Genomic DNA, 17,363 nt, shown 5'->3' on the forward strand with positions numbered 1-17,363 from the left:
TTCTGCCTTTTTTTTTTTTTTAAAGCAGCCCATTGATGATAAAAAAAAAAAAAAAACAAGATTAATGTTTATAGCAGTTGATGTGACAGCCTTTTATATACGACCATACTAACAAAAATAAATTGCAAAAGCCAAATGGGAATGAGATTCTGCCTCATTCTGGTAAAACGTTCAAGGTCATTTTTCTTAAGATCATTTTCCCCATGATCTTTTTCATCCTTTCCTGCTCCACAGTCCAGACTTTAGCTAGTATGACCCCACCCAAAAGCTTCATAGTTCAATGGTAGTCATTTTCTAGCATTCTAGGAGTGTGCTGGATGAGGGAGACCATAACAGGAATTTGCCATATTCATTGGTCAAGAGTTAGATCTCAGTCAATCACTGAATTATCAAAATCTTGTCCACACCAATCCAGCAGCTGCTTTTTTCACCAGACTCTGGTTTCTTTGCTTCTGATATTTTTTTTAAAAAAAATGTCTTTGATAAGAACTCCCTCTCCTCAAACTGATGCCTGACTTACTGAGGCCTAGTAGATCCTCCACCCCTGGTTTGAATCTTTTATTTTAGTGCTGGATCAAGCACCTTAGATAAGTAAATGGTAAAAGCTCAGAGTCAATAAAAATTGTAACAGAAGCCTAGGCAAGGATGCAGTGCTAAATGGCATGCCAAGCAAATGCATCAGAAAAAAATTCCTTTTCTAAAGGAAAATTGTTTTATTCATTGCACTTTATCTCAGCTAATGATCAACAGTAGGTAGAATATTGAACAGCTCTAGACTTATAGACTGAAAATCAGATACTTGGAATTCAGGGAGAGAGGATGCAGCAGGGCTCTGTAAAAGACACAGCCAATCTCTTTTTTAGGGGGCAGCTTTTTGTAGAATTGCTGTCATGTTCCCCACATTGCCTGATTGTCAGCTGACACTGCCAAAACATACAGTGCTGCAACAAGGTCAGCAAAGCTACCAGGACAGTGCTGATGGCTGATAATACAGGGAGGGGGAAGAAAAAAAAACCCACACTATTGAAAAATGAAGTTCTATTCCTCTTACCTACACACAGGTGAACAAACTTACACAATTTGTCAAGATTTTGTCAAGGTTGGATGGTAGAAATACACAGGACTTTTTTTCTGAGGAATCAGTGCAATGAGAAATGTTCCTTTATGAAATGAGTTGGAAATAGTGCAATGAACCGCATAACTGTGGACAGTTTTTTTTTTCCTTTCATCTAGATTAACTTTTTTATTATTATTGTTATTATAATGCTTTGTGAGAACAAAAACAGTCTTGGGGCAGAAAGACCAGGAGCAAAGCAGGCTTGGACAGAGTGACACACACTACTGGCATTGTGCAGAAGAACACGAAACACTTTCCAGGGGACCTTCGCACTTATGCTGTATTATGTTGTCTTATTTTACCTGTGCATCCACGCCTAGTGGGTGATAAAGGATCAAAACCCCCATAACACTTGAAATTTGCATTCCTTATGCAAAGATAACCTAGAAAAAAACATTTATTGAGCAAGGAAGTACATTCTCCTGCTTTATCTACCCTACTTGACCTTGCATGAAGCTCAGCTAGATCAAAATTATTTCTGAACATCAAGACTTCAAAAATGAGATTTGTCCCCCAAACAAAAGGATTTTTGCTTAAATACGAATTTGTATTTGACATTGAATTTTTGATCTTTAGGGTTCAAATCTGGTCTCTTACCATAACTCTGAGAAGCCTGGGTTTAATTCCATTGTATTTACTTTTAGGTGCAATATTGCTGATTTTGAAAGCTTTCTGAAAGACAAGTGGAAAAAGTAGTACCAGATATTGCTGCAGTTGCCTGTGGTGTCATGTAGCCATTTCATGTTACTTTAATGCTTTAAAAAATATCTTCTCAATGCTCTCTCATTACAGAATGCAGTTACAGGTGTGGATTTCAGAGGGAACAGGAGGTGAGACCCACCCTCTGCCATCAGATATAGTGCAAGCTCTGGGTGAGATGAGATGAAAGTGTCCTCATGCTCAAGCTCTCTCAGATGACTGAATCCAGGCTTGGACACAGCTACAACGAGGCAGACTGCTTAGTTTTGTATTTGTTTAACCTTTGTGAAGATAAGAGGTTCTACTGAGAGTTCTTTTGTTTCATTCTGTATCAGTTCAATAGAAGGAGCAGACAGAAGGAGCAATGGTTTGTATATCTTGTAAGTCTTCTAAAGCCTTGTCATCATATGCTGTATTATGTCATCTTTTTTTAGAGTGACCACTGCTCTGCTGTACAGTATCTGCCTTCTTGTGCCTTGATGAACCACATTGTAAAAGGTAAAAATCAATGAAGTTCTCCAGAAACCAAAACCACTTAGGGAAAAATGTTTTCCTGCAGCACCATCTTGTGGTCCCTGATGTTAGTACTGAAGGTCTCTGGGACTGGGAGGTTCAAGTTCTCTTCTGCTGGCCTGCCCCACAAACAGAGGTGAGAAACAGCACACACTACAAGACAGCTTCACTCGCTAGCACAGAGGCTCTGGGGACCTTGTAAGGGATGCTCTTAGGGAACCTGGTCCCTAATCCAGTTCTCTGAGGGGACAGAATTAACAAAGGGAAACTGAGTTTAGCTCAGAAACATGCAGGTTGATACACAACAAATACACGAGCAGTTTAGACGCTTTGGAAAGCGTATGTTCCAGGTGGGTCTGAAATAATCCCACATTGAAATTGTGCAATCAAAACCAATAAAATCATTTGCTCAGTGGGGTACAATTAGCCTTGGTGTGTCTTTTTTTTTTTACCTTCCCCTCTCCTCTTGCAGTGCTTGTATTTTGCTTATGCTCATTTTTGTCTGATGCTGCCACTCTTACTGCAGATGCATTGATTTCTTACTGTTAAATACAGTAGTTGTTTCATCAGCATGTCTCCCTTTGTCAGAATGTTAAGCAATACTGAAAACAGTTGTGCTGTCAGTGACATGTGAAGAAAAGGAATTTACTACCTTTCAATCAAAATCATGAAGTACCATATGAACGCCTAACTTTCCCCAGAACAAAACTCTCTCTCTATAATCGCCATCAGCCATGAGGATCTATGTGGTTTGTCACATGCACATTTCAGCTGTGACAGGGCCCCCAAATTCATGTAGCAGGAAATTGTTTTCATCTTTGTCAAAATGGCTACAGACACACTTCACAAATCATAAAAATAACATCAAGCACCAGCAAACACACGTCAGACTTGGACGGCAAACAGCCTTATTCAGTCTCCATCATTCTGCTCATCCGCATCAAAAACGTCACAGATTCCTTTGCTTTTACAATTAACACCTAAATCATCTCTTAAATGATGGTATTGGCAATGTTTGCAGTGTTGCGCTCTAAGCTTCTACACATAGTTATATTTGACCACCAGTAACAATTTTCTGAGACATACTCCACCCCTATCACACTTGGGTTTTTAGGGATACCTATTTTAAGACTAATGCAATTAGGACAAAACTATATTAAATGGGAAATCCTGTAAGTACAAAGTTTCCAGGAATCACTCATAATATTTATCCTCTAGGTTAGCAGCAAAGCTCCATTTCTCCCAGTTCTAATCTTTGAAAATTTTGCTACTTGGATTTCACAGACCCAGAGAAACAGTGACTGCATCATCATGTGTGATACTGATTTCTACTGACATTCTCTAAGTACAACTCTAAAACAACTGCCCAACAGATTGTCTAAACCCTCTGCAGCTGGCAAAGGATTAGCCATTCACCTCATTAGCAATTATAACACTCTGCTATGGTGGCATCCAACACTGAAGCCAAACTAAGCTTGCCACTCGCTACTGATTTAATGAACGTCAACTACCTTTTCTTATGCCAAACAATAGTCTAAGACTGGCCTATTAATTGGGACAGTGACTTAACGGGTATCTTTATTTGCCCTCTGCTGGGATGCTATATTAATAATAGAAGGCAGACTTCAGTATTCAGGAATTGCCAAAAGCAATTTCTGCCTTTAAGTATTACCAGTCTTCCACAGAAGATATGGTGCGAGTATAAAGACCTGAGAATGAAGATCTTAGTACCAAAATCAATAGCATTATCAGAGGATGACAATGTTATATTCATTTGACACTAGAGAAAACACCTCATTTTCTAGAGCATACTCAAGCAAGCCTGGTGTCCTTGTCCTGCTTGAGGTCTTCAAGATCAGCTGGATGATCCTCTACACCAAAAAGAAGAAAAGAAATCTAAATATGAGTCTAATTAGTTTTGAGGACCTGTTTACACTTTCACCAAATTGATACTGGCCATAGCTTGTTCTGATGCCATTCAGCATCTCAGTACAAGAATCAAGTTCTTGCAGACTCACTGTTTCCCATAACTGAAACTGAGTGCGATCCCTGATGAATAGTACCTTTTGTCAGAAGGTCTAGGGCCAGATACTAGGTGTATACAGTACTAAGTATGTCATGTAGGATTGCCAGTAAAACAATAACACTGAAAGGACAAAAGAATACTTCAAAAACAGCTTACCTTTTTTCATGCTCTCATGGTCCTTGGCATTTTTCTTAAGTAAACTCAATATAAAGCCATGGTTTTTACTATGCTCTTTCTTCTTCTGCACAATTTGTTCTACTTCTTTCCTTTTACTTCGTAAAGGATTGAAACACTGACTGCAAAATATTAAAACAACAATTGAAATTGATTTCCAAGGGAAGAATTTTCACCTACACTTTAGCTATGAAATCCTAGCTTCAGTGAAAAGGGCAAAGCTACATCACAAGATTTCATCACTAGAATATAGATTGAGGCTACAAAAAGTATTTGCATACGCATTTCCCATCTCTTATATATTTTTTTTGAGTTTTAGCAGACCCAGTGATTCAGAGCAATACAGCTGTGACCACAAAATTCCCTAGGATGTGGCCTGCTTCTCACAGCTGTACTTGAAATTCAACAGGCTGAAAAGAAGGCTTTTCTGGTTTATATTTTATCTAAAATCTACAAAATGCTTTTTAAACAGCACTAGTTATGTGTACCCTCTCTGTTTTTCTAGCCATTTGTGTTTTGTTCTACTCATCCTGGCATGGGGTGATTAATCGAGAAAAGACATGGCAAAATTGCGCAAGAAAAAGTAAGATAAGATAGTGATGCATATAAAAATCAAAGGACAAGAATGCTCAAGAGAGATGTTATAGTGACAGCACACCAAAAAAGCTGATGATTTGCAGGAATAGGTACAATTAAGGCATACAGATTCTGATTCCTGCATGAAAAATTCCATGGAGAGAAACAAAACACGGAGTTCCTCAGTGAGGAGGCAAAGTAACACAAAGCCTCACTAACTTTAATCAGTACTAGTAACAGTCAAGTGTGGCAGAAGGAAGAGTACTCACACTAAGGTTAAGCTGCTGTAACTCAACCTGTGGAGAGGAAGTAAACAGCTCCCTCATCAATTTTGCAGGATTTCCAGGCTCATACATATATTAACTGCAGCCAGCTAAGTGCTGAAAGTAGCCAATAACGAAGGACAGCAGCAATCCTTACAGTTTGGCCATACTATGGAATTACTTTTTCTATTTCAGTCATGGCATCTTGAAGAGATAGTCACTCAGCTCTAGCTACATGGTACAAATGTCTGCAAAGCCCTTCCATGGCTAATAGTCTGGCTTTGAGCTGGTTCTTTATAGACCGTTACGGAACATCTTGGAATTTGCACAGCACACATGAGTTGTCCCAAATTCCATCAGCAGAAACTGTCATCCTGATAGGTCTACAAAATGATTCTTACTTTAGGGCGTGTTCTGTGCAGTAAAGTTTTGACATCACATATAAGTTTACCACACCATATTACAATATATAAATACAATCCATATAATGCTACTACACACGTACAATATTACTAATTAAAGCAACAGAATTTCCTCCTAGACAGAGGATCTCAGGCTCATTAAACGGAATGCTTTTCAAAGCCATATCCTCTATCAACAGTCTCTAAATAAAACTGGTAAAACTCAATTGAAGTTACTATGTTATAGCATTGCTTTTTTCCTAGAACACAAATATACGATGGTGGAAGTTAAAACCATTTAGCATCTGGTTAATCACTGCACTAAACAAAAAAAAACAAAACAAAAAAGTCATAGCAGAACAGCAATATTCCTGGTTTCCCAAGCTAGGAAAAGAAAAAATCATTTAAACATTAATATGTACTTATTTGGAGAGAATTTGCATTGATTCATTTTTTATAAAATTTATGATAACTCCATGCTAATTCTTTGCCTCCTGTTTTTGGAGTCACTGATGACTCGGTGAGGCTATCTGTATGCTGAACATCAGCTGCTGAGCACAGTGTAAGATGCAATGTGGAGATCTGCACAGCAGGTTTTGTCTAAGTGTGGAACTCCATAGCAAGTGGCCATCTGCTAAGCAGCCACATCAGTAAAACGCACGGGTGTGTGCATGCACATGTACATGATCCCACACAGCTAGTACCTTAGTACAGCAAAAGCTTAACACTTGGAGAAATGCAAAACCGTTAGGAAAAAAAAGAGTATCATATTAACCAAGTTATAGCATTAGCTGGTAATTCCTTAAAAATGAAGTACAATTACGCCAATATGTTTTATCTTAGTTTAATTATTTTGATATTGCGGACCTCACATTTTTCTCCATTATCATATAAGAGTATATACATATGCTGAAACTTAGTAATGTCAAACACTACACTGCTTTCATTGTATTCACAACTCACTGCACATTAGCAGCACTACAGATAATTCATTTACTTTTCTCCGTATACTCCTAGGCTGTCTCTCACTCTTCTCAGGCCTACTACTTTTCTGGCCAGTGCTTTATCTTTCTGCATAATTTCATGTATGTCCCACAGAGAAACACATTTTACTTGCTCTCTTTAAACACATTTTCCTCATTCATTTGTTCCTTGTTGTATTTCAGGTAATTCCTGGTTCATATCATTTCTCGTGCAGCAGTGAGGACTGTTTACCCTAAGTAATGGCTTCCAAGCCATTGGAAGTCTCAAAGAACAGACTTTGCCTCTTCTCTCTGTGATTTTGAGAGATAAGGCAAATGGCAGAAAGTTTTTCTCATTTGTTTCTGTTTAGCCTTACGTTACAAAGTAAAATGAACTTTTCCCCAAATTGCTTCTTTACTACTTTACTGATATTCTGGATTTTCTTTGAACTCAAGTTAGTGTCCTAAAACTCTACTCCAGAAACCTTTTCTAAAAACCTATTCAAGTTCCTTACAGCTGAATGAATACTGCGGTATTGAATATACATATATTTTTAAACTCAAATCATATTGGCTCTACATTTTTGCAGCTTCAAAATGAAAAGACTCATTTTTAACCTTTGCATAATATTTTTTTTTCTATTTTTTCCATCTTTTTCCCCCCTCACTAATTTTAAACATGTCAATTATCTAAATTTTCTATGTTTAGAAAGAGTGCATCATGAATTTGATCTGATCATATACTAATTCTTACCTCCTCTGCAAACAGGCACAGCAACAAAATGGGAGACCCGCCAAAATAAAAAGTACTCCTGCTCCAAGCACAAACAATCGAAAGGTCAGCTGCAGATCTGTAGAATCAGTAGAAGCTTGTGTTAGATATGAAAGATCCTCAGGTATACACTGAGATACAGATATCAGAGACCTGTCTTAAGTTTGACCTGAGTTCAAGCAGCCCATGTATTTGATTAGTTTCAGAAGTAACTGATGTTCAGTTAAGCCCAGGGCAGGAAAAATCAGCCCCTTTTAAAAGCCTCTTTAAAAATGGAGACAAAAATCATGCAAGTGAAAACTACTCATTTATTTCAGTTTGCAACTTCAGCAGGATTCTCTTAAAATCTCATCTTATTCCTACTAAAGTCAAAGACAAAACTCCCAGATCAAAGACCAGCATGCAGCCTAGGACCATTTTATGGAAATCCAAGTGCCATGAGTCTCATATGTTTAAGTGCTTCTATTTTGTCAACAGATTGCTACAAGGCAAACAGCATGTGCTTTCAGGGCAATAAGTGTGTTTATTTTCTTTGGACATATGTTATACATCCTGGACCATTAAAGCAGGTAATTAATCCATGAACAGATAATTTGGTAAAATAGTTGGCCTTGATGTTTATTCCAAACAATAAAGGCTTAACTGAAATGAGAAATCAAACAATTTCAGCTGAATAAGCATATTTAACATTTTCTTGAGTATATGTCCTCAAATGAGTGAAACAGCTGCAATCTTCACTGCAAAGCTTTTCTTACACATAATGAAAGTCCAGTCGTGGGGTAAATATTACTAAAACACTTTATTCTATGGTATCCCTAACTAATGGATAGATTCTGATAGCCTCATACTGAATGAAGCTTCCTTCTATCAAAACTAATCTAAAAATAATCCCTGCCCTAGAATTAAAATGTAGTTTGGAAATAAGGAAAAAAGAGAAAATTTAAAAGATTGGTCTTGACTAGACCTTGCTTGATAGCAAGTGCAAATAAGTGGAAAGTGAATAATAGATGTTAGGTTACAAATATTCCCTTTGGATTTCATGTTAGTATTAAGTCAGTTTTTCCTGAAAATTGGATATAATCTCTGAAGCCCACAGAGGTACACTGAATTGTACCAGGTGAAAATGCCAACCACCAGGTTACATTTATGGTTTCTTTTTTGTAAACGTCCATATTAGACAAAATGACCTTTTTCTGGGAAAACTCAACTGCTGGTGAAAACTATGTAATAAGAATTGCTATACTGGAAAGAAAAAAAAGAATATATTCAGTGCTACAACAAATCTCCCAGAATCATTCTGATATTTTGACACTGAAGACGATAGAGAACCATGAGATGCATCTAATAAAAGCCTCTAACTTTCTGCATTTTTCAGTATGTTGGAAGACCTTCTCAGTGAAAAACAAAGTTGTAAAAACATAAAAAGATCACAACAACAAAAAAATCATCCCTTTTAGGAAAGCAGAATTTAGGACAATGTTTAGAAAGGTGGGTGTATCAATGTTTGCATTGTTCCATATGTGAAATAGAAAATTAAACCACAATAAGAATGCTCAAAGAGGAAAGAAAAATATAATGCTAAGACTAGAATTTAAGGACATAATCGTACAGATTTTAGTTGTAAGGGACACCTGCAGGTCAGGTGGTCCAACTTCCTGCCTGAGGCAGAACTACCACCAACACTAGGTCAAGTGAACAAATGTCTTTTCCTAGCCAAGCCCTGAATATCTCCAAGAATGGAGTCTCCATCGCCCCTCTGATGACTTGGTCTGGAGTTGTACCACCCGCTAAAGCCCTGCCCTCCCCAAGCACCTGCGATCAGCCATTCCCCTTTACACTATCTGTCACTACCGAGAAAAGCTTATTTTCTTAATCTTTAAACAACTTTAAGTATTTATTAGATGATCATTTAGCTGCTTCTTCAGCCACTGAGTTGAACTTCTCTTCACCGCACTCAGACTTACTACTTCCTTCGATTAAAACCCCCATCCCACAGATCAAGCCTTTACTACTTTCTTTGTACTCACATACGCAGCTATAGTTAGTTCTGTGGCTTATACTGTGGTTCACAAGCTAAACGCATTTTGCATTAATTAACTGTTTTCATTTTTAATGTTAAAAATCATTCTGACCAGAAGCATTTCGCTAGGAGGCATCAATTTACAGAGTTATACTTACTGTCTTTAAATGGGGCATAGCATTTCAGTTCATGGCTGGTTTTTGAAGGACAACATTTATTTTCCAAGCATTTGGTTTTATTAATGCTCCCTCCTATACGACAAGGAATTAAGACTTCATTGTCTTTGTGGCGACACGCTTTAAGAAAAGAAATAAAATGTAAAACTTCCATTCTAAAGACCAATGTTCAAACAAAGAAGTTATTAAATCCTTCTTCCATTTAAGATGTGCTCAATTGCTCTTCCTTTCTTGTGCTTATAGAGGTAAACTAAAAAACTATTTCAGAACAGACACGGCAAAAGCAAACAAGGTTATTCCTACCCTAAAGTGTCCAGCATTTCTAGCCAAGCACCTCACTCAAGATAAAAGCTTTTGTAGGGCAGCAGTAATGCAAGGGAAAATTTGCAAACCTGATTTTTTCTAAATGGGTATTTAACAAAGCCACTTTTCCGAAATCCAGCAAGTTTTACAGCACTAGATGGAGGGTTTTCATGCACTAAGTATTGACAGGTATGAGCAGAAATATAGGCTAGAGGTGAAGCAGACGAAAGGAAGAGAGGAGGGGAAAGAATGCTGCAGTGATAAAAATGACACTTACTTACTGGACTGAAGAAGCTCACAAGAGCTTCTGATGCATCTTTCAGTCTCACTTGAACTTCGCTGGGCGCCACTTCTCTTTTTTCTAAAACATGCTGAGTTGGTGATGTAAAACCTGAAAGCTCATAATGATTAGCTCATTACCATCAAAATATCCATAATTAATTAAATGCAATGACATTTTCATGCTGATTATCTTTCATTATGAAGGCATTTATAGTCATTATGAATTGTGACTAGTGATGGCTAGCAAGGTTAAACATAAATGTCTTCCTGTTATATTCAATTATATTACTTCAAATTGCTTCATGAACCAAATGACTAAAGAACTAAAGCTGTGAAATTTAAATTATATTAAAGAAACCTTTCAGCTGGAAATTGTCAAGACAAAAAGCAAAATTGTTCACATGCCAGATACAGATTACATTTAAACTACTCTATAGACTTTTTCTCTCCCCTCTCTCCTTTATAGTGCATGAGAACAGAACTTTGTTAGTTCAGGATCAGACCAGAATGAAAAACACAAACAAAAAAAAGAGGAAATTTAAGAAATAGTTTTGTTAGATGCAACAAATAGTGCATCTAGCCCAGCACCCTGTTTCAGACAGCGCTCACTAACAAATGTCTAGTAAAGAGCAGAAAAAAGAGATACTGGGATATTTTCCTAAATTCTGAGTGTTTGTGGCCCTGGGACTTCTTGATCATCTTTCATTTTTTACTTCTTCCCCCCAAAATTAGCAACAAGTAGTTTTTGTTGCTTCACTCTCCATCTCTTTTCATCTTTGGGAGAGGTGCCTGAGGAAAGCAAGAGAACAAACATCAGTCCAGTCTTGAAAAACAGCAGGAAGAAGGAAACAGGAGACTACAGGCCAGTCAGCATCACCTTGACCCCTGGCAAGGTGGCACAGCAGCTCAGCCTGGGTATCATCTCTGTGATTGTGAAGGAGAAGGTGATCAGCAGTTGTCAGCACAGACGCACAAAGGGGAATTCATGTTTAATGAATCTATGACTAGAGCAGGGGATGTTGTCTACCTTGACTTTACTAAAGCTTTTGACAGTTTCCCGTAACGTCATTGCAGACAAGCTGAGTAAGCGTGGGCTAGACAAGCAGGCAGTGAGGTGGATTGAGAACTGGCCAAACAGCAGAGCACAGTCTAGTTGGAGGCCTGGAGCTAGCAGTGTCCCCATCTGAGTCAGTTCTGTGCCCAGCCTTGTTCAACATATTCATCACTGATGTGGATGAAGGGACAGGGTGCCCCTTCAGCAAGGTTGCTGATGATACAAAATTGGGAAGAGTGGCTGATACCCCAAATGGCTGTGCTGCCATTCAGAGGGACCTCAACAGGCTGGAGAGATGGATAGAGAGGAATTTCATGAAGTTCAACAAAGGCAAGTGCAGGGTCCTGCCCCTAAGCAAGAATAACCCCATGCACCAGTACAAGGTTGGGTGTTGACCTACTGGAAAGCAGCTCTGTAGCAAAAGATCTGGATGTCCTGGTGGACAAATATACCATGAGTTAACAACATGTCCTGGCAGCAAAGGAGGCCAAATGTATCCTGAGATGCATTAGGAAGAGTGTTGCCAGCAGGTCAAGAGAAGTGACCCTTTCCATCTCCTCAGTCCCGGTGAGGCCACATCTTACGGACTGGGCTCCCCGCTAGGAGGCATGAAGGTAATGCAGCAAATCCAGCAAAAGACTACTAAGATGACTGACTGGAACACCTGATGATGAAAGGCTGAGAGTTCTGGCCCTGTTCAGCCTGGAACAGGAAAGACAAGTGGGAAGAAAATCTTATCATGCATATAAGCATCTGAAATGTGAGAAGGCTGGGGCCAGCCTCTTCTCAGGGGTGCCCACTGATAGGTTGGGAGGCAAATGGAAACACAGCAGGTTCCTCCTGAACATGAGGAAAGGCTTCTTTACTGTGAGGGCAACAGTGCACTGGAACAGGTTGTCCAGAGAGGCTGTGGGTTCTTCATCCTTGGAGATATTCAAAAGCCATCTGGATGCAATCCTGGGCAATATGCTTTACGCAACCCTTATTGAGACGGGGCATTTGGACTGGATGGCCTCTAGAAGTCCCTTCCGACCTCAACCATTCTGTGACTGAAGCAAAGGTGCAAGTCACCATGGGACTCCCATTAGCCACAATCAACCACGCCACAATGAAGAAAAAAAGAAAAAAAAATAAAAATAAAAAAAACCACCTCACTGTGTGTTAAATTCCTACTTACTGTTTCTTGCCTTCCCACCCCCCATATCCTCCCCAGTGTAAGAAGCTTGACCCATCACAGCTTATTTAACAGCTTTCAGTGATGGAGTTTACTGAAAGCCTCTTCAGAGCTTTATAGTTCTTTGTGAATAGGACAGATCATGGCCTAACAAGAAACTAAGACATTGAACAACTTGATACTACTAGCTGAAGGATCACCTAAAAGACCATCAAGAGCCCGAGGCATATAAACCCACTATTCATCTTGGTGCACAACTTGTTTTTTTATGTGCCATATAGGTTTCCCTTAAGGAAAGGTAGTATCTGAGCAGGGAAAACTGAACGTACGTCAAAATACATAATGTGAAACCACACTAACAGAAATGCAGCCTCAACGGTTCACATTAACAGTTTTGCTACGGTCCCTGGTTGAAGGAGACACATACTGTATACACAGCTATAATAGCACACAAACATACCCTGAAAGCAGCATGACCTGTTCATCTAGATATTGCAGAAAATTTACAAATAACTGTTGAACCAACTGACAGCCTTTTGGCAGGATCTGAAAATGTTTCTTCTGAAATACTGCCTTCTCAAGGCATAGAGTAAATACAAGCAGAGTATGCAGGCGGATCCTTTATGCACAATTTCAGATGACCGAAATAAATTTCTGATAGGAATGCACTTATGAGCCTGACAAATCTCTGTCAACTACTTTAGTCTACCTGTCAAATCTCTACAGTTCTTAGGTACACTTTTAACTGCAGACTTGGGGGTTGGGGACAAGAATGAAGAGGAGAACAGAAAGTTTTCCAAAGAGGGAAGAAAAAAAAAAAAATCTATAACCAAATCAAAAAGGAGATACAATATCAAGGCTGGAATAAGCGGCATGCCTTTCTCACACAGATGTAGGTAAACAGGGCTATGCTTTTAGGAAAAATGTAACTTACCCATATCTTTCAGGACTACTACCAATCCCATTTGGTATACTTCTTTTTTAATAAGGTTTTTCATTTTTTTCAATCATTGCCAAGATAAAACTGCAACCTTAATTTCCTCCTAGTAAAATTATTTCCTTCCTCGGTATTTTCTTCTTGCAATACTCACTTGATCCGATGCTATGAAACATCATCACAATCACACAGTTCCATAACAGATGAGTGCCAGTTACTCCCTGCAGCATTACTGCAATAAAATCAGTAGCAACAATGAACAGGTAGTTAGGTATAAGTAATTTTACTTAGTATTTACTATTTGTAAAAAACAACACAAGAGGACTGCTGCACAGAGCAGGACTGCTTGCCTTCTTGCATTAAAAAGGAAGCCAAACGCAGTAAAAAAAAAATGGGGCAATAATTACTGACTTTGAAGAAATTAACCACTTAAGAGAACTTAGTGGGAGGCACCTTGAACAGTGACTACCCAAAATAAGGCTTTCTTTAAACCACCCCAGAGCTAGTTACTTGACATGATTAAGATTAACCACTTTCTGTTAAGTATTTTAAATCCAGGCTTAAGGGCAGAATCAGGATTTAAGCAGCAACAATCTTTGGAAAATTATGACCAATAACTAACTTAGCTTACCCAGTGATTCAGTGAGAGATGCTTTGGAAACATAAAATTTGTAAAAGAGGCCCAAAAGGATAATTTAGAAAAGAGTATTAAAATCCCAAGTCACTCACAGTAACTTATCGGCAGGTGTTGAGATAGGCTGTGCGAACACTGCTTTGTCAGTGGCTGTGTATTTGATTTTTCTTATCTGTTACTCATTATCTTCAAAAGGTCTTTTCCAATTACAATCATATACATATTGAGGAGTTAAGGCAACTTAACCATAGCAATTACTTATTATCAGTATTGGCAAGAAAACATAAACCCATTTTCCTAAGCACCATGTGGAAATGGGTAAGACACACACTGCCCTTTGAAGGGGCTGCTCTCTCGCACTCTCGCTAAATGTAGAGCATTTTCCTGAAGTTGAAGCTGACCTGTTCTGTAGAATTATTTCTTAACCAGACAGGTCAGAAGCAGCAAAGCTGAAACCTATTATAACGCAATGCCCTCCAGGAGAAAAGGGAAGGGTGGAAACACTCCCTGGGAGTAGAGAAACATGACGTATTTAAAGGTTTTGGCTTGCCCCTTACATACTCCTCCTTCGACCATCTTCTCTGCTACTGCTGGAAGTGGAAAATTAGAGCTATCCAGAGCGCAGCAAGTAGAGACTTCTGGGCAAGACAGAAACGGGAAAGCCTGTCACAATGGCTGCCTGTGACCCACATCTCCATGCACAGCGAGCCGATGTGTCACCAAAACCAACCCTGTAAGTGACATTAACTCCTGAGCAAAGACAAAGTTATACATCTTTTTTTTTTTTTTGGTACCAAACATCACCCAGCAAAAAATTGTGGAGATCAGATAATAAAAATTGCAGTCCATTAATATATTCCTCAAAGATTAAGCACATAGAACTTCCCATGACTCATATGGGAACTTGCATTTAATTCTATCGCATGTCAACTGACAGACAATGTTTCATTGAGGTCTCAAGAAAGTGGCTTATACATGCAAAGTGCAACGTTACTCTTGACTAAGGGTCACTTCAGCAGTTGCTGAGACAGGTCTCCTCACCAGAAGCAAAGGGGTAAGGGGTAGTCACATTAAGTCTTTCCGTTAAGAAACGGAATGAAAATGTTTAAGAATTAAAGTTCTATGGATGCATTAGCAACTGCTAGACATGCCAACCTCCCCCAAAACCCCTAAAATAAATTAATACCCACCACTTCCAGAAACCTAAAGCAAAGCAGGCACAAAAAAAGGTGGTTTGAAAAACAACCTAGCTCCCTAAAGCAGTCTACCATGTTCATAAAAAAAATAAGCATACAACAGCTGTCTGAACATAAAAGTCTTTTTGAAAAAGATCACATATACGCACATGTATTCCCCCCCACTTCCTTCTTAGTTGACTAAGAAATTTTGAGTTAAGATGGGTGTTCTCTTTTAAACTACATTGGGTAGGTAGCATTAGTTTGCTAGGATAGTCAGGTGGCCTCAATTTTAGTTGTTTCTCAGCAAACAATATGCCCTCAATAATACCAATGAGGAGGTAGGAGACACCTAAAGGTGAACATTCGTCATTTTACAAACATTAACTTCACATGCAATTAGAATTTTTTGTTCTCATATCTGTCATGGAACACTGCACATGATTTGATACATTCCTGGGACTTACAAGTATGGGATTTACCCAATATTAGAAAATTGCCCACACTTTTGGTTTATTACTTTGCTGTCTTTGTAGTTTAAGACTAATGACTATCCTCTTTTTAATCCATTCCTGAAGCCTAAGACTAATGTGCAAGGCTCAGACTCCCTAACAGAGCACTGCAGTAGTTGTGAACCTAACCCTTTCAATGGTGCTAACAGTTTAAGAGCTGCCCCAGGCTTAGCTGCGGTGTAACTCTAGCAAGGGGAATAACCTTGCAGATAAAATGGGATCTGTCCAGAATACTTGACTTACGTGTGATGAAAACTGCAGCCAGTCCTAAAGAAGTTGTCTTCCACTATTAACACGCCTACGTTCTCCCAATCATCTTGATTTTAATAGCTGCAAATGGAGCTGAAGACTGATGGTTCTGCTAAGTGAAAGCATTTGGCTGGGGAATCAACTTATTACACACTGCTACAAAAAACTATTACTAGAATGGGCTATCCTTGTTATTTCAAGTACCCAACAGAATAAATACCAACTTCTTTATTTTAAATATAGGTACTCCATAATAAACCACAGTGTTTCTGCATATGGACAAAATCTTTAACAAAAATATACAATAAAATGTTAAAGACCCACCTTTACTCTTGCAGACTAGTACAGAATACACTCATAGAGCAGGGTTCCTGAAGTGACTGAGGAATACCTATTCAGAAGCTAATTAATGTATTTCTTTGAATATTCAATTACTGAAGAAAGGTGCTGCAGTTCAGGAAAATCAGTTATCTTGCACAGTGAGCACTCTTATGAAGGATGTGGAGTCTATACTCAGTATCATAATTACAGTACTTAATTTTGTTTCTGACTTGTTCAAAGGAAAACCAAACAGCATGCAAAATTATGACTGAAATTAGGCAGAAACTCCAGAGAATGCTCATGTGCAACTAAGTCATTTAAGGAATTTCAGTACTCAAGAAACTGATTTGCTTCTTAAATTCATTCTCATGAACAGAAAAGATTTTCATCCATTCGAAACAAACTATTTAAAATTTTAACAGAATTTTATACCAGCTCTAAAAATCTTGACTTCCTACCATCATTAACTTCCCATAGTTAATAAAAACATGTTTACTAAAGAAAAGCAACACTTTCTCTCTAGTTCCATAAGCACTTGTTAATTTATAGGCTTTGTGCCTAACCTTATTGAATTAGAAGTTTGGCATTATTCACAAATACCTCTCGCTCTTTAAAAAGGACTTTATTTTTAAAATAAACTTAATTCATTAGACCATACTTGATAAATTACCAGGAAAATCAGGACCCAAGCATCAGACATTTGTTGCACTTTCAAGTTTTGTAACAACACATGATTTTTTCAAAATAAAATTGTACATTTAGATTTACAGTTTAATTTGTGGAAATATACTAACACTTAAAAACACTGGAATTTAGATTCAAAAGGATACATATTAAGCACACAGAAATACTGAAAAAGGTCATAGCCCCAAGATGCATTTGAAAATGGAATGAAATTAATATGGTAAATTGCAGTTTAGTAATTTCACATTTAACCTAGTTAGCACCTTAGTGAACTCTATTTCTGAATGACAAAAGTTTAATGAATATAATACCACAACTCAACTAAGGTTGTGCCTTTCA

General features: G+C 38.2%; 1 protein-coding gene across 1 annotated transcript; it reads right to left on the reverse strand.

The window, feature by feature from the left end:
* Positions 1-4,141: 4,141 nt before the first annotated feature.
* Positions 4,142-13,679, reverse strand: FMR1NB (FMR1 neighbor). The gene is made up of 6 exons (XM_088527626.1): positions 13,604-13,679; positions 10,280-10,393; positions 9,682-9,819; positions 7,486-7,582; positions 4,512-4,651; positions 4,142-4,200 (listed from the first exon to the last, which is right to left on the reverse strand). Exons 1-6 carry the CDS (start codon positions 13,677-13,679, stop codon positions 4,142-4,144), a joined length of 624 nt encoding a protein of 207 aa, XP_088383752.1.
* Positions 13,680-17,363: the final 3,684 nt, after the last annotated feature.

Source organism: Tinamus guttatus, unplaced genomic scaffold, assembly GCF_059628265.1.
Source record: "Tinamus guttatus ecotype Peru unplaced genomic scaffold, ASM5962826v1 Tinamus_guttatus_pri_ptg000287l, whole genome shotgun sequence".
Lineage (NCBI taxonomy): Eukaryota > Metazoa > Chordata > Aves > Tinamiformes > Tinamidae > Tinamus > Tinamus guttatus.

What these genes read in the sequence shown, in the direction of transcription:
- FMR1NB (XM_088527626.1), bottom strand. Translation starts at nt 13,679, where the DNA reads ATGCTGCAGGGAGTAACTGGCACTCATCTGTTATGGAACTGTGTGATT. An exon ending in GAGCTTCTTCAGTCCAGTAA is followed by an intron (nt 9,820 to 10,279) that starts GTAAGTGTCATT and finishes CTTTTCTTAAAG; the next exon opens with CGTGTCGCCACAAAGACAAT. An exon ending in CTATGCCCCATTTAAAGACA is followed by an intron (nt 7,583 to 9,681) that starts GTAAGTATAACT and finishes CTGATTCTACAG; the next exon opens with ATCTGCAGCTGACCTTTCGA.